The sequence below is a fragment of the Chiloscyllium plagiosum genome, unplaced genomic scaffold, assembly GCF_037043375.1.
Source record: "Chiloscyllium plagiosum isolate Xiang-an unplaced genomic scaffold, Cpla_swu_hap1 HiC_scaffold_19, whole genome shotgun sequence".
NCBI lineage: Eukaryota > Metazoa > Chordata > Chondrichthyes > Orectolobiformes > Hemiscylliidae > Chiloscyllium > Chiloscyllium plagiosum.
The window spans coordinates 63,210,162-63,228,374 of record NW_028270157.1 but is presented as its reverse complement, the minus strand read 5'-3'; the positions used below and the strand labels follow the sequence as shown (position 1 = coordinate 63,228,374).

Below are 18,213 nucleotides of genomic sequence, written 5' to 3'. Positions count from 1 at the left end.
AGAAGCTGAAACCAGGGAAAATATAAACGGTTGAGGCAGAAAATAAATTTGCAAATTGATGCTTCTGCCCTGGTGCCGCTTTTTATTTTAACCCCTCCTTCAGTTCGAAATATTTTTATGAAAATGAAATGGATCAATGCCACTGGCAGCTCATTTTAACTTGTAGCTCCTGTCTCTCTCCAGCTCATCCGTACTGGATTAGGTCGATCAACGACACCATGCAAGATATCGGGAGTGACTTCACCTGGCATTGTGAAGCAGGAGGCAAACCGCAGCCCACTTACAAATGGCTCCGTAATGGAGAGGTCATCCATGGGGTATGAAGCTGTGCTTGCATTCTCGCTGGGGTTGTCTAAGTTTGCTGCTGTTGTGTACCCACTTTTACACTCAGGAGAAAGAAGGGGAATGCATGGTCTGGGCCCATGCACAGTCTGTGTGCCCTGCTTGCTTTTGAATAGGAATGGCAAGTTCATGCTTATTGATCTCTGCTTCCATTCTAGAGAAGTCCTTCCTCGTGCAGTCTGTAAGTATACGCCAAGCACACAGTCAACGATTTGGGTTTTTCTGCAAGTATCAATGTTTACCTCTCCCTTTCTCCAGGTCCCGGTCTGAAAGTGATAAACTCTTTGTAGTGCGTTGCTGGGAATATACAAAAGTTCCACGGAGTTTTGATCTAAATGCGACCGAGTTCCCTTTTTCAGATCTGCTCATTTCAACTGTGTGCAGGCCCGGTTTCGAGTGAATCGAGGGGACCTGCGGATTTCCCGACTGACCTTGCAAGATTCCGGAATGTACCAATGTGTGACAGAGAACAAGTATGGATCCCTGTACTCCAACGCTGAGCTGAAAGTTCTGGGTTGGTATTCAGAGTACAATGCTGCCCCGAGTTCGGTGAAAATTCTTCATCTCGCATGGTTCTGTCAAACCTCTATGATTCACGGAAGGAGATCAGGGCTTTGGAGAGGGTGCAGAGACATTAAAGCAGAGCAGTAGTCAGATAGGATGAAAGACCTCTGTTATGCTGAAGTCTTCAAAGATGTTATGGTTTCGGGCAAGATTTAATAGTGGAGTTCAAAATGATGACATGTTTACAAAGAATAAATAGAGAGAAACTATGTCCACTGGCGGGGGGAATGGTAACCAAAAGAACAGATTTAATGTAACTACAAAAGGTATTGGGAGTTATGAAAGGGCCTGTTCTGAGCTGTTATGTTTCCATGTAAAGCTACCAAGGGACATGGAGCTAAGGTGAGTAAAATGAGCTGCAAATGGAGCCTTTTTATGGGATAAGCAGATTAAGGAGGATTGAATGACATATGGTTCCTGCTGTTCAGTTGATAAAGCAGGGTTGTGTTCCCCAGTTAGATTTCCTCACCCATACATCCTAATAAAGCAAAATCAAATGGATTTGGAGGAAGGGAAAAGTGACACTTTGCAGAGAGTAAGTTTTCCTTAAACTCCTGGCTTTCTGATCCTGTCCTGTGGTTTCTTTCAGCTTCAGGCCCAGACTTCAGGTTGAACCCAGTGAAGAAGAAACTGCTGGGGGCCAGGGGAGGCAAGGTGTTGATGGATTGCAAACCCAAGGCCGCTCCCAAGCCAACCTTCATGTGGAGTAAAGGCACCGAGCTCATCAAGAATAATTCCAGGTCAGTGAAATGAATCCACGCATGAGTGTGATGGATGGTATGTCATGGGATGGTTTGGCTTGCCAAGGCAGACATGGTGACCTAGAAAATTCTCCCAGTGTAAATTGGAAACTCCGTACTCTCTAGGAATCCTTTAGATTATACTGTGCTTTATAAGAAACACTGTGGCTACTAAAATACTGACGAGTTAGCCATTAAACCCTTCAGACACAATGAAAATGTTCATGCTACTCATTCAAATTTCAATAGTTTGAACTCAAATGATTTTCATTTACACATATATAAATAACGGGTTTAGGGTGAGAGGGGAAAGATGTAAAAGAGACCTAAGGGGCAACTTTTTTACACAGAGGGTGGTACGTGTATGGAATGAGCTGCCAGAGGATGTGGTGGAGGCTGGTACAATTTGCGAGGCATTTGGATGGGTATATGAATAGGAAGGGTTTGGAGGGATATGGGCTGGGTGATGGCAGGTGGGATTAGATTGGGTCTGTTTCCATGCTGTACATCTCTATGACTCTCTGACTCCCATTAGTTTACACTGAGTTAGTGGGTGGATGGTGACTAAATGAATGAGAAGGTGGGTGAGTTGGGTAGTTGGTTGTTTTAGTGAGGTAGCCAGATGGTCAGTGGTTAGCAATTGGGAGAGTCATTGTTAAGCTGGGTTACCCAGCTGTTTGACCATACATATGTGTAGGTAAATATTCAGGCAAGACCCACATATCTGACCCCAAGTCTTCAGCCTAAGGTCAGGGTCCTGGGCAGCGGGAATCAGAAGTTTAAACTTCCTGGGTACTTCCCACGTATATCTAGAATCAGGAATGTCTTGGGGTTCTGTGGCTTTGGAGACTGGAAGTTTTGGGCCAGTATTTTTAACCTGAAATTTCACGGAGCTGGATAGCTTGCAATGTCCACAATTCAGCATTTTGTTTTCAATCATTCACTGAAGTGCGTGTCAGGGCCAGGAATTATTACCCATTACTAGTTGCCTCAGAAAACATGCTGCTTCTTGAACCTCTGCGGTTCCTGTCATTTACCCCCAGGAGGCAACCTGGAGGTAGTGGAATTCCTGCAGAGATGTTGCTCTTGTCATTTTAGATATTGGAGTTCATGGGTTTGGAGGGTCCTGCCGAAGGAGCCATAGTGACCTACTGCAGTGCATCCTGTGGTTGCTGTGAAGGTAGTGGGCAAGCTACCTGATAGATGGTTTGGATTGCATCAGGTTTTATGAGTCCATTTGGGGCAGCACTTCAGCCAGTGGTTGTTTTGAGGGAGAGCTGCCAAGTGCTGAAGTGGTGCAATGTATGAAAAGATAGGAAGCTCAAAGCTTGTCGAGGGCTGTGGAGCAGAAAGGACAGGATCACATGAGCCGCTCATTATATTCCCAGCTGATATCCAATTCGGTTTCTTCAGAAATGTTGAGCAGCAAGTGGAATTTTTGAAACGTGTCTGTCCACCACTACTGTCAGAACTTCGATACCAAAAGCAACCAATTCAACTCCTGGCAGGAGTTCCTGCCTTTGCACCATGCAATATTCGGTTCACTTTTAGTGAGAGAAGATCTCAGCCTGTTGAAGACTAGAATCCATTGAGCAAAGTGGGGAGGTGCACATGGAATGAGAGGTGAAGGAGGTTGAATTCTGTTGAGCTGTGCTAGTTTTTTTTGTTGTTTATCTTTCAGAAGCTGGGCACAAGTAGATTAATGTTGGGTAATGTACGTAACTCATTTCAGTCAGTCTGAAGAATCAAATATGAAGAGGATGGCAGGAGAGTGAAAACAGCTCACTGAAAGGAACCTTTCCGGGTGAGAATTGGCAGAAGTCATAGATTTAGTTTCTATAAAATGTCAGAAACTCTGGATAAATTCATCAGGCCGGGCAGCATCTGTGGAGAGAAAGACACAGCCAATGTTTCAGGTGGATCACCTGTCTTCAGGTCCAAAAGGTGTCGGTCACTCAGAGCCATGGAACAGGCCGGGAGGTTCCGGGAAAGAGCACTGGAAAGAGGGCTGAAATAGCGTGGAATCTGGAAGTGACTGAGACACAACATTGCAAGACAAAAGGAGATGAGAAAGCAAATTTGTCAACAAAATATGGGCCCAGAAGAGGTTACAGAGTCATAGCAGAGAGGGAGGATCTGAACAAAATAAGAAGGCTTCCATAGCCCAGGACTATTGGAGAGAAGAACACCAGGAAGGCTTCTGGAGTGTGAAACCTCCATGGACTATGTATTGCGTTCTCAAGTGCAGCGTTTAAATGTTGCTCTATTTATCATCTTCCATGTTTGTTCTTGAATGCTTTGTCTGTAAGATCGGAGAACAGCTTTTAGCTATCACCTGTGCGGCACCAGGTCTTATTGAAGATTGCTGACAGCTGTTGGGAAAGATGATAATTTTCCCTGTTATGATAGTGCTGCAGTTCTATACAATGCTAACCCAGCCTATTGGTTGGAAATTCCTGCATTGTTTCATTCATATACTGGGAAATAATGTTACTTTTCACAAAATAATGTGTCCAGTTTTGTTGGAATATGAATATTGATTGACCTTTGGCCAGCCCCACTGAATCATTGCAATTATTTCTTGCTGCAGTGCAGACTTATCCTCAACCATATGGAACACTCTCATTTACCGTGACATCTTTCAGTTATCGTATACCCTCCACGCCACTGTGGCTTTAACATGGATGTTCCTGTCGGTGACAGGCTTGTGATTGTTGCTGATTTGGTGACATCACCTTTAAACGCATAACAGGTTATCGACCCATTTAGTGAAGAAAATCCTGGGCATCTTTGGTTCAAACTTCATAACTGCCTCCTCTCCGGACTCTCAATCCTTCCACATTCCTGGCCCCATTACAATAGCTGAGAACTTTCTGTTCCTTCCTTGAACAGAAGCTCAAATAGCCTCCAGCTTCCACCATTGTCATTTGCACAACTGAATTTATTCTCTCATTGAGCAATTTCCCCTTTACCTTGTCTTACTTCATGATAATAAAAACATGGGCAGAAGCCTTATTTATGCCTTTCTGCTGTGGTATGTTCATTGTTGTTCTTGTAGTTAGGCCCCTTCACCAGCCTCTATCTCCATACATCAATGATTGTGTCAATGCCACTTCAATTGATGATGGAACCAGCAAGAGGGGAAAACCTATTTGATCTTGTCTTTACCCAGCTACCTGTTCCAGGAGCATTTGGCCACAGACAGTATCAGTAGGTGATCCCTTCCATCATGATGTGTGACATGATTATCACACTAAATGAGAGAGATTCAGAACAGATCTGGCACCTCAAAACAGGGCACTCAAGAGGAGCTGTGGGTGCCATCAGCGGAAGATTGGTATTCAACCACAATTTGTAACTTTAGGACTCAGCGTATCCCTCTCACCATACCTAGTGTCGAGCTGGAAGATTAACCCGAGTTTGATGAAGAGCGCAGAAGGGCATGACAGAAGCCAGAGCCAAGCTAAAACTCGGGTGTCAACTGGCGAAGGCGTGTTAATGGAATACTTGCGTGCCAAAGCAGTGAAAGCAGCAAGTGATAGGGAGGGCGAGGTGATGGCAGAAAGAACTGATCAGGTCGAAACTCTGCAGTCTTCCCACATTCAGTCCACCATGCTGGTGGATTATTCGACAGCTGATTCAAGTGAGGACTAAACCGATATCCCCATTATTCCCTCAAAATATCAATGCAAAACTCAAACCTGCAGCATTTGTGGCAATCTTCAGCCGCAGATGCAGAGTAGATGATCCACCTTGTGCTCTTCTTGAGATCCCAGCCTCACAAATGCAAGTCGTCAAACAAATTGATTCACTCAGAGTATCGAGGCAGAGCTGAATACTGCAAAGTTGCTGACAATATTCTAGCAATTGTCCTGAATACTTGTATTCCAGTTCAACCACAATGCTGATGTCTGCCCAGCAATGACGACAATTGCTCGATTTGGGTTTTGCCAGTGTTACCCAATCCCTGACCACATTGCAACCTTGGTTCAAATGTAGACAAAATAGCTGACGAGGTGAGGTGGGAGTGACTGATCTCGACATCAAGACAGCAGTTACTCGAGGCATGACAGGGTGGCTGAGTGGTTAGCACTGCTGCCTCACAGCGCCAGGGACCCAGGTTTGATTCCAGCTTTGGGCGAGTGTCTGTGTGGAGTTTGCACATTCTCCCTGTGTCTGCGTGGGTTTCCTCTGGAAGCTCCCGTTTCCTCCCACAGTCCAAAGATGTGCAGGTCAGGCCATGCTAAATTGCCTGGAGCATCCATGGATGTGAAGGCTAGGTGGATTAGTCAGGGGAAATGCAGGGTTACAGGGTTGGGGGATGCATCTGGGTGGGATGCCCATTAGAGAATGAGTGTGGACTTGATGGGCTGAATGGCCTGCTTCCATGCTGTAGGGATTCTATGAAATGTTGAAGGAAGAAACAAACATTGGAGTGTTACTCTGTCCAGCAAACAACTTCAAGGCACCTCTTACTCATGCAGGATTGTATTTAAATATGCTTAAGGCACTGAGAGGGTCTAATAACCGAACAGACCCCCATTTAACTTCAGTAGAAACGCCTCAGATGGTGGTCTTTACCCACTGTGCCATGGCTCCAGCTGCCTCAAGCTTTAGTGTGTGCCTCAGCATGTGTCCTTGGAGTGTGTCCATCTGTAACACTTGGTTGAGGTCAACTCCTTGCTCTGGAAGACCCGGTTTCGGGGCAGACCAGAGAGTGTCTTTCAGCGAGGTAATGGTCCTCCCAGCACAGTTGGTGTTTATCTCCTGGCGAACAGACCATAGAGCACAGAGTCCTGTGTCACAGAGCTGTTTGGGATGATCCTTGACTAAAACCAGTACATATCTCTCTGGATTGCCTTTGCAAAGGCACATTCCAGAAGGAGATGTGTAACAGTCTCTATCCCCGCGCAATCCACTTCGAGTGTAAGGTGCATTCGTGCAGAGGGTCTGGGCATACATGATGGATCTCACAGGTAGTGCCCTTCTTACCACCAGCCAAGTGATGTTTGGTGCTTTTGGAAAGTTCTGGTGAGGAGGCATTCTGCCTAATTAGTTTGACAGTCTAATCAGGGAACCACGCAATAGAATCAAACCTCCTTTACTCACAGGGTCTCAAAGACGCTAGGTGCTGACCACTTCCTGATGGGCTGGTGGTCAAAGGTGTTTTTCTTTGCAAATGTCTCTGTCAAGGACAAGTGATACAGTATGGTCCAAATACTTGGAGCATTCTCCAGCAACGAGGCCAGATCCATCCTTCGTAACACCGGGGACAGGTAGAATCACAGTACATAGTGATAGTTAGCATTTGTGGACTGTGGGTCGACACACAGCTTGATGCAGCTGCACACAAAGGTGGCCATCAGGATGACGATGGCCTTGGGTACATTCTTCCCCTCCTTATCCATAGCTTTGTACATGGTGTCCCCGTAGACACGGTCAAACTTAGGCCTTCAGATGAAGTGGAAGATGGCTCGGATGACTGAAATGGTGCAAGTTTGGGGAAGGAGCCAGACCTGTACCACGTACAATAACAGAGAGTGCCTCACAACTGATGACCAGGTTTACACGAACAATGGAGAGAGCACGGTGCTTCCAAAAGGCCAGTTTTTGTTTCACTTTGGTGATGCACTCCTCCCAATAACAGGAAAGAACTAAAAGGAATTGAACAGATGACTTGTTGTCACATATCTCAGGAGATACAGTGAGAAGTGTTCTGTTGCCACAACCCAGTCCCATTTTGAAGCACAAAAGAATAAACAGAAAGTACTTGGACTTTAGCTTCATTTGCCTTGGGTTCCAAACACAGCTCCAAGGTCTCTGCAAGGTCCCCATTCCAGGCTACCGCCTCCAGGATTCCCCACTTTGCCATTGCTGCAACTGATGCCTCACCGTCAATTCCAGGAAGAGTTTGAAAACTTTCTGTGAATAAGAGGGAGCCAACATGGATTCATGACCGGCCAGTCATGCCTACAAACTTCTTAGTACTTTTTGAAGAGATGACTGAAGTTGTGACAGGGGATTGTCTGTAGATGTTTTTTACATAGATCGTAGAATCATAGGATCCCTACAGTATGGAAACAGGCCATTCGGCCTAGGAAGTCCACACCGACCCTCCGAAGAGTAACCCATCCAGACCCATTCCCCCACCATGTTACTCTACATTTACCCCGAACTAATCCACTTAACCTACACATCCTTGAACACAATGGGCAATTTAGCATGGCCAATTCACCTAACCTGCACATCTTTGGACGGTGGGAGGAAATCAGAACACCTGGAGCAAACCCACACAGACACAGGGAGAATGTGCAAAGTGCACACAGACAGTTGCTCGAGGGTGAATTGAACCCGGGTTCCTAGCACTGTCAGTCACAGTGCTAACCACTGAGCCATTTGATAGAATTCCACACGAGCGACCAATAGAGTTGAGGGCAAATTACTGACATGGCTTGGAAATTGGTTGAGTGGCAGGCAACAGAAAATAGGGCTAATAGGCAGGCTATGACCAGAGGTGTCTCACAAGGACATTTGTTAGGGCCTCAATTATTCACATTATTTATTTGTAACCTGGGTAACGGCACAGAAAGTCACGTGTCCAGGTTTGCTAATGGCATAAAGTTAGATGGCATTGTAGACCGTGTAGAATGATAATGTAAAATTGCAAAGGGATGTTGATAGAGTAAGTGAATATGCAAAACAATGGCAAATGACATTCACTGTAAACAAATGTGCAGTCAGCCTTTGGAAAAGAATAAGTCAGGATGCTTTATTGATGGTGTGAAGTTAAATACAGTGGATGTCCAAAGAGACTGAGAGGTTCGGGTGCATTGATCTTCAAAATGTCACACATAGGTGCAGAAAATAATCAAGACAGCTAATGGAATGCTGGCCTTCATATCTAGATGACTGAAGTATAAAAGTGCAGAAGTTATCTGCAGTTACAGAAAACTTAGAGTGTAGGTTTGCTCGCTGAGCTGTAGGTTTGATATCCAGACGTTTCATTACCTGGCTAGGTAACATTGTCAGTGGCGACCTCCAAGTGAAGCGAGGCTGTTGTCTCCTGCTTTCTATTTATATGTTTGTCCTGGATGGGGTTCCTGGGGTTTGTGGTGATGTCATTTCCTGTTTGTTTTCTGAGGGATTGATAGATGGTATCTAGATCTATGTGTTTGTTTATGGCGTTGTGGTTGGAGTGCCAGGCCTCTAGGAATTCTCTGGCATGTCTTTGCTTAGCCTGTCCCAGGATAGATGTGTTGTCCCAGTCGAAATGGTGGTTTTTTTTCCTCTGTGTGTAGGGCTACGAGGGAGAGAGGGTCGTGTCTTTTTGTGGCTAGCTGGTGTTCGTGTATCCTGGTGGCTAACTTTCTTCCTGTTTGTCCTACGTAGTGTTTGTGGCAGTCCTTGCATGGAATTTTGTAGTTATAAACAACCTTTGTTAAACCCCACTTAGAGTACTGTGAGCAGATCTGGGCACCACACTTAGGAAGGATAGATTGGGCAATGAATAGGAAGAGTTGAGGGGGATATGGGCCAAATGCTGGCAAATGGGACAAGATTCATTTAGAATATCTGGTCGGCATGGACAAGTTAGACCAAAGGGTCTGTTTCCGTGCTATGCATCTCTATGACTCTATTAGGCATGACCTCTTTGAATGGTGGAACAGGATCAAGGGGCTGAACAGTCTGCTCCTGTTCCTATATTCATGTGTGAAAGGAGGAGCAGATAAAGACAGGAAAGGAAAAGAAGATTGGGAGGAGGCTTCAGTAGATTGTAAGCACTATGGTGGACCAGTTGGGTTTTGTGTTATAAACTCTCTCTAATTTGTCTTGTGCTGCATTTATTGTAGGATGTCCATTTGGTTCAATGGCACTTTGGAGATTCGGGATCTGTCTAAGGCCGATGAGGGAGTCTATACCTGTTTTGCAGAGAACAACAGGGGAAAGGCTAACAGCAGTGGCACTTTAACAGTGACCGGTAAGGGAGCAAAGCTTTGCCACAGAGTTATTTTAAACTGCCATTTTTAAATGAAGACTTTGGATCTCTTATTTTCAATTAAAAAATGTTCCTGAATATCTTTCCCTGGAAACCTAATTCTTTTCACGTCTGCCAAGTAATATTGCATCATCCAGTTTATCCCCTCGAGCTAGCTTTTAATAAAAGGACTAGATTGGTACAAGCGTAGTTCATGAAAGGGTTTGGTAATCTGCTACTTTCTGATGCATAACTCCCAATGTAAAATTAAATTGGTTCAAAACTGGATTGAAGCTCCTGGAGATCATAAGCACAGTTCAGTGTAAAATTTGAAGTGAACCCAACAGAGTAAAGACCAACTTCTTAACTTAAAAAAACCCTGGCTTAAATTTACAGTCAGGATCCCCCTGTCCTAGGCTTCCCGATGAGCAGAAAAGGTTTCCTTTTATTTACCCTGTCAATGCCTTTCAAGATTCTCCATGCCACAGTAAATTCATCCCTATCCCAGCTAATACAAACCTAGTTTATGTGATCTCTCCTCAGAGTTGCACTCATGGATTTCTGTGAACATTTTTGTCATTCTGTGTTCCTTCTGGTATACAAAGATCATTGTCCAACCTGACTGCCACATCTCAGTTATAGTCCAAGGAGGATTTTGTATAGCTGTAATGGTATTTCCATCCCCTTTATACACTTTTGAATACAAATAAAATCTACTAAACTAATTAGCTAATTGTACCAAAAAAACAAATTTAAGTTTATATTAGAATGTTGCTTCAGTGGGAGATCATGGACTCCAGCCCCTGTGATGCAAAGCCAGACATGCACCAGTGGGCACCATGTCATCCTCTTTCAAGGTCATCTGGGCACAAACATAATATTGAAGTGAGGCAGGTACTTGGGTCTAACAACCCCAAGCATAGCCCGCTGTTTGAACCCGTTATTTGCCCCACTAGTTATCCAGATTAGAATAGTGCTGGAAAAGCACAGCAGGTCAGGCAGCATCAGAGGAGCAGGAAAATCGATGTTCCAGGCAAAAGCCCTTCATCAGGAATGGCTTCGTCAGATTCCTGATGAAGGGCTTTTGCCTGAAACGTCGATTTTCCTGCTCCTCGGATGCTGCCTGAACTGCTGTGCTTTTCCAACACCACTCTAATCTAGACTCTGATCTCCAGCATCTGCAGTGCACACTTTCTGCGAGTGATCCAAACTAACGTTCCATTTTGGTTACTTCCAGAAATTAATTTGAACTTGAACTAGTTGGTTTATCCTCTGATATTTGCGATCTTACTCATCTCTCTGTTGAGACTCTTGTAATGCCTTATTTCAAGGCTTTCTTCATATCTCATTCCGCTGACATTATTAATTAGACTCTGGGCTCTTTTGATCAGCTTAAATAGCGCCCCCTGTGGTTTATTAATGCAAAAGCTCAAGGCAAGAACATTGCAATTTAGTTATGACCTCAGAAAAAGCTAATCATTTCACCAGATTGTCCATTAAATCCAGAAGAATCCAAATTTAGCGATCTCCGATCGAGTAACCTGTGCTGAAGAGCAAAGTAGATTCCTGATCCAGGTTAATGAAGACATTTCTGGAAAAACCTTACATGTTGAGCAATAAGGAAGTGAAAGAAGTCAGATGTATATTTAGATCAGTGCTCATAGCACTCGCACAATTTGTTTCTTCTGTTAGAAGTGGCAAACCTATTCTTCCTTGATAAATCATCTCCAGCTATCCCACTTCTCATCACATTATTCAGATAATTTTTTCTCAACACTTCTTCCTCTTCACTAACCCTCCTTTCATTTAGATTCTTCAGCCCTTTCTCCAAAACCACAGCTAATTGTCCCCTAATCCCATTTATACAAAATAGGGGGACTAGCTACACCACCTCCATGTGAGAGTTTAGCAACTTGATGTATTTCCTGACCTTTGCAACAATTATGAGAAACTGTGGACTGGACAAAAATCTGATATTAGCTCAATTGCCTGATGTGCACCTTCTAACGTGCGTGAAGTCCGTTTCATCCATCACCCCTGTTCCCTCTGATCTACATTGCCATCCAGTCCACCAAAACCTTGGTTTTAATATCCTCACCTCGGTATTGAACACTGTCTACCTTTCCATATCTCACTGATCTTCTCCAGCCACTCAACCCTTGGAGAACTCTGCATTCCTCAAATATGCACAATTCCCTTTGGTCCACATTGACAGTTGAGTCTGCAGTCAAGATTAGAGTGGTGCTGGAAAAGCACAGCAGGTCAGGCAGCATCCGAGGAGCAGGAAAAATCAACGTTTCAGGAATGATGAAGGGCTTTTGCCCGAAATGTCAATTTTTCCTGTTCCTTGGATGCAGCCTAACCTGTTGTGCTTTTCCAGCACCACTCTAATCGTGACTCTGATCGCCAGCATCTGCAGTACTCACTTCCACCCAGTTAAGTCTGCAGCCATTTGATCCTGAGCTGTGGAACTCTCTCCTTAATCTTCTCTTTCCTCTTCAATATTCTGCTTAGAATCTGTCTCTCTCATCAGGCTTTCTGTTGTGAACCCTCATATCGCTTTCCTTGGCTTATTATCAATTTGTCTTCAATTACATCTCTGTAAAGCGCTTTGACATGTCTCCTAGACACAAAATACATGCCATTTGTTGTTGATGTCATTTTGCCAGTACTAACTGAGTTTCTTTGGCTTTTACCATGTGATAATTCCAAAGTCACATCCTCCCTTGCTGATGCAGTGTAATGCTACACAAGCAAGCAACATAATCCAGACGTTGGTCAAGATCCTGTGAAATGGGAGTTAGTGTGGACGGAACAATTTTGTGTAACTGCATACTTTACAGGATAGGAACTTTACTTGGGAGCAACAAGAGAGCTTTTTCAGCGCAGCATTAGTTATTGGAGTAGATGATTAAAATTAATATTTTAAAAAGCCCATGAGGAGTAAGGAGTTTGTTTGAAAACCTTTACAAACTAGCTGCCAGCACCCACAGTGTCCCATCAGCTTTCATGTTTTGTCTCCCATTTGAACACAAAGTACACATGGCTTACAGTTCCACATTCTTCTTTGGCTCATGCTTTTTGGAAAGTTTTCAAGATGTTTAGATTTTGTAAATATATTGGTTTTACATTTCTTCTTTATGTCCTTACAGAACCCACCAGAATCACTCTTGAGCCATCGAACATTGATATTACTGTAGGGGAAAATGGCACGATGGAGTGCCATGCATCTCATGACCCCATCCTGGACCTGTCATTAGTCTGGTCAACAAATGGTTATACCATTGACTTTGAGAAAGAGAAAGACTACATGGAACGCAGGATAGAGGTAAGTGTCCAGAGGTAAAGGTCATTAAAATGTCCTTGTCACGTGCTGATCTAGGTTATTTTCATTGAACAACATTCTCATCACAGGTTATCACTGCAATCATCAATCAAATCAACTACCTTCCATTTAATGTCAGACCACAGAACACTAATGTTTGTATAATTACAATATGTACCCAGACTCAATGGCAATACCTAGACTGGTGTTAATTTCCTGAAGGAATCAGAAATTTAGCAGAGTTCTATTATCTCTTGGGTGTAGGTTTGCTCGCTGAACTGTAGGTTTGATATCCAGACGTTTCATTACCTGGCTAGGTAACATCATCAGTGGCGACCTCCAAGTGAAGCGAAGCTGTTGTCTCCTGCTTTCTATTTATATGTTTGTCCTGGATGGGGTTCCTGGGGTTTGTGGTGATGTAATTTCCTGTTCGTTTTCTGAGGGGTTGATAGATGGTATCTAAATCTATGTGTTTGTTTATGGCATTGTGGTTGGAGTGCCAGGCCTCTAGGAATTCTCTGGCATGTCTTTGCTTAGCCTGTCCCAGGATAGATGTGTTGTCCCAGTCGAAATGGTGGTTTTTTTTCATCCGTGTGTAGGGCTACGAGGGAGAGAGGGTCGTGTCTTTTTGTGGCTAGCTGGTGTTCATGTATCCTGGTGGCTAACTTTCTTCCTGTTTGTCCTACGTAGTGTTTGTGGCAATCCTTGCATGGAATTTTGTAAATGACGTTGGTTTTGTCCATGGGTTGTACTGGGTCTTTTAAGTTTGTTAGTTTTTGTTTGAGAGTGTTGGTGGGTTTGTGTGCTACTAGGATTCCAAGGGGTCTTAGTAGTCTGGCTGTCATTTCTGAAACTACTTTGATGTATGGTAAGGTGGTTAGGGTTTCTGGCTGTGTTTGGTCTGCTTGTCGTGGTTTGTTCTTGAGGAATCTGCGGTCTGTATTTTTTGAGTATCCGTTCTTCTTGAATATATTGTATAGGTGGTTCTCCTCTGTTTTCTGAAGTTCGTCTGTGCTGCAGTGTGTGGTGGCTCGTTGGAATAGTGTTCTGATACAGCTTTGTTTGTGTGTGTTGGGCTGGTTGTTGGTGTAGTTAAGTATTTGGTCAGTGTTTGTCGGTTTTCTGTATACGCAGGTTTGTAGTTCTCCGTTGTCCTTTCTTTCGACTGTGACGTCCAGGAATGCCAGTTTGTTGTCGGTTTCTTCCTCCTTGATGAACTTTATGCCTGTGAGGGTATTATTGATGATGTTAAATGTCTCTTCTATCTTGTTTCATTTTGTGATGACAAAGGTGTCATCTACGTAGCGGACCCAGATTTTTGGTTTGATGGTTGGTAGGGCTGTTTGTTTTAGTCTTTGCATTACCGCTTCTGCTATGAATCCTGATAGCGGAGATCCCATGGGTGTGCCGTTGGTTTGTTTGTAGACTATGTTGTTGAAGGTGGAGTGGGTGGTGAGGCACAGGTCCACTAGCTTCATGATGTTTTTGTTGGTAATGTGATTGGTGGTTGGTGTGTGTGTGTGATGCTCTCTTCTAAAAGTGTGGTAAGTGTTTCCTTTGCCAGGTCGCTTTTGATGGAAGTGAACAGTGCTATTACGTCGAATGAGATCATTGTTTCATCTTCCTCTATTTTGGTGTTTTTGATGATTTTTAGGAATTCCTGGGTGGAGTGGATGGAGTGTTGTGACTCTTCTACTCGGTATTTCAGCCTTGCGTGTAGTTCTTTGGGCAGTCTGTAAGTTGGTGTTCTGGGTAGTGAGACTATGGGTCTGAGGGGGGCTCCTGATTTATGGATTTTTGGTAGTCTGTAGAATCGTGGGGTGTTGGTCCCATCTGATTTCATTTTCTGGAATTCCGTCTTGTTTAATTGTCCAGAATTGTGTAATTTTCTTCGGAGATATGTAATTTTGTTTCCGAGTTGTGGGGTTGGGTCTAGCGCCACCTGTTGGTAGGTGTTGGTGTCTGCGAGTGCTGCATTGGCTTTCTCTATGTAGTCCCTTCTGTTCAGGATGACTGTGAGCCGACCTTTGTCTATTATCTCTTTTTTTGGCTTGAGAACATGGAACATTACAGCACAGTATAGGCACTTTGGCCCTCCATGTTGCACCAACCCATGAAACCAATCTAAAGCCCATCTAACCTACACTATTCCATTATCATCAAAATGTTTATCCAATGACCATTTAAATGCCCTTAAAGTTGGCAAGTTCACTACTGTTGCAGGCGGGGTGTTCTACTCTCCTATTACTCTCTGAGTAAAGAACCTACCTCTAACATCTGTCCCATATCTATGACCCTGAAATTTAAAGCTATGTCCCCTCATGCTAGCCATCACCATCTGAGGAAAAAGGTTCTCACTGTCCACACTATCTAAACCTCTGATCATCTTATATGCCTCTATTAAATCACCTCTTAACCTTCTTCTCACTTAACGAAAACAGCCTCAAGTCCCTCAGCCTTTCCTCATAAGACCTTCCCTCCATACCAGGCAACATCCTGGTAAATCTCCTCTACACCCTTTCCAATGCTTCCACATTCTTGATATAATGCGGCGACCAGAACTGTATGCCATACTCCAAGTGCGGCCGCACTAGAGTTTTGTACAGCTGCAGCATGATCCCATGGCTCCAAAACTCAATCCCTCTACCAATAAAAGCTAACACACCGTACACCACCTTAACAACCCTATCAATTGGGGTGGCAACTTTTAGGCATCTCTGCTCATCTACACTACCAAGAATCTTGCCATTAGCCCAGGACTCTTTATTCATGTTACTCCTTCCAACGTGAATCATCTCATACTTCTCCGCATTAAACTCCATTTGCCACCTCTCAATCCAGCTCTGCTGCTTATCTATGTCCCTCTGTAACCTGCAATATCCTTCAGCACTGTCCACCCACCTTAGTGTCATCTGCAGATTTACTAACCCATCCTTCTGTGCCCTCATCCAGGTCATTTATAAAAATGACAAACAGCAGTGGCCCCAAAACAGATCTTTATGGTACACCACTAGTAACTGAACTCCAGGATGAACATTACCCATCAACCACCACCCTCTATCTTCTTTCAGCTAGCCAATTTCTGATTCAAACTGCTAAATCACCTTCAATCCCATGCCTCCGTATTTTCTGCAATAGCCGGCCATGGGGAGTCTTACCAAATGCCTTACTGAAAGTCACATGCACCCCATCAACTGCTTTACTGTCATCCACCTGTTTGGTCACCATCTTAAAGAACTCTGTAAGATTTGTGAGGCAAGACCTACCCTTCACAAAACCGTGTTGACTATCCCTAATCAAATTATTCCTTTCTAGATGATTTATGTATCCCATCTCTTAGGTTTTGTTTGATTTTGTCAGGTGTCCCACAATGTGACATGGTAGTTGGGGAAAATTCTGGCTAGGATGTTCCACAGGTCATGTTTTCCTGCCTGTAGTCATGGATAAAATGAACGAGAAATTGTTTTCTGACAGTAAGCTAATGTTTTGCAAAGATGGTTTAGGTCCATTTTCGACTTCTCTAATTTACACATTGCTCTACATTTCCTTGTGTCCACCACTGTTTCTGTTGTTTGAATGGATATTTGGAAAGGGAATTTTTCCCAGACGAGATTTGAGTCCATTTGGCAAGATAAATAGTATACAAGTGACATCAGCACTCCTCTCCCTTCCTGTAGTTGCTGCAGCCTCCAATATCCAAGTCCCACTTGCCCATGGTGGGACATAACTGTGGTCCCTTCATTTAGAAATCCTTCCTTTGACAGATTCAGCAGCTGAAACTTTATTGCTGGAACAGCACAGCAGGTCAGGCAGCATCTAGGGAACAGAAGATTCGACGTTTCGGGCACATGCCCTTCTTCAGGAATGAGCAGAGAGTGTTCAGCAGGAGAAGATAAAAGGTAGGGAGGAGGGGCTTGGAGGAGGGGCGTTGGAAATGTGATAGGTGGAAAGAGGTCAAGGTGAGGGTGATATGTCGGAGTAGGGTGGAGGCGGAGAGGTCAAGAAGAAGACTGCAGGTCAGGAAGGCGGTGCCGGGCTGGAGGGATTCGGCTGAGACAAGGTGGGGGGAGGGGGATGAAGAAACTGGTGAAGTCCAAGTTCATCCCCTGTGGTTGGAGGGTTCCCAGTCGGAAGATAAGACGCTCCTCCTCCGACCGTCGCGTTGTTGTGGTTTGGCGGTGGATGAGTCCAATGACCTGCATATCCTCGGTGGAGTGGGAGGGGGAGTTGAAATGCTGTGCTACAGGGTGATTGGGTTGGTTCGTCCGGGTGGCCCAGAGGTGCTCTCTGAATCGCTCCGCAAGTAGGCGGCCTGTCTCCCCAATATAGAGGAGGCCACACCGGCTGCAGCGGATGCAGTAGATAATGTGGGTGGAGGTGCAGGTGAATCTGTGGCGGATATGGAAGTTTCCTTTGGGGCCTTGGAGAGAAGTGAGGGGGGAGGTGTGGGCGCAAGTGTTGCACCTCCTGCGGTTGCAAGGGAAGGTGCCGGGAGTGGAGGTTGGGTTGGTGGGGGGTATGGATCTGACAAGGGAGTCACGGAGGGAGTGGTCTCTACGGAAAGCTGATAGAGGAGGGGAGGGAAATATATCCTTGGTGGTGGGGTCCGTTTGGAGGTGGCGGAAGTGACGGCGGATGATGCGCTGTACATGGAGATTGGTGGGGTGGTAGGTGAGGACCAGTGGGGTTCTGTCCTGGTGGCGGTTGGAGGGGCGGGGCTCAAGGGCGGAGGAGCGGGAAGTGGAGGAGATGCGGTGGAGGGCATCGTCGATCACGTCGGGGGGGAAATTGCGGTCCTTGAAGAAGGAGGCCGTCTGTGTTGTGCGTATTTTGAACTGGTCCTCCTGGGAGCAGATGCGGCGGAGACGAAGGAATTGGGAGAATGGGATGGCGTTTTTACAGGGGGCGGGGTGGGAGGAGGTGTAGTCCAGGTAGCTGTGGGAGTCGGTCGGTTTGTAGTAGATGTCCGTGTTGATTCGGTCGTCTGAGATAGAAACAGAAAGGTCTAGGAAGGGGAGGGTGGAGTCCGAGACTGTCCAGGTGAATTTGAGGTCGGGGTGGAAGGTGTTAGTGTAGTGGATGAACTGTTCAACCTCCTCGTGGGAGCACGAGGTAGCGCTGATACAGTCATCAATGTAGCGGAGGAAAAGATGGGGGGTGGGGCCAGTGTAGTTGCGGAAGATGGATTGTTCCACATACCCTACGAAGAGGCAGGCATAGCTGGGGCCCATGCGGGTGCCCATGGCTACTCCTTTTGTTTGGAGAAA

General features: G+C 45.0%; 1 protein-coding gene across 8 annotated transcripts in view; it reads left to right on the top strand.

The window, feature by feature from the left end:
- LOC122559499 (contactin-1) overlaps positions 1-18,213 on the top strand; it is a 771,145-nt gene that overhangs the window by 382,589 nt on the left and 370,343 nt on the right. For all 8 annotated transcript variants that reach the window (XM_087997462.1, XM_087997461.1, XM_043709043.2 and 5 more), the window contains 5 exons: positions 184-317; positions 727-856; positions 1,496-1,646; positions 9,497-9,624; positions 12,774-12,949. In XM_087997462.1, coding sequence (XP_087853588.1) covers positions 184-317; positions 727-856; positions 1,496-1,646; positions 9,497-9,624; positions 12,774-12,949 — 719 coding nt within the window. The remainder of the gene's footprint in view (positions 1-183; positions 318-726; positions 857-1,495; positions 1,647-9,496; positions 9,625-12,773; positions 12,950-18,213) is intronic.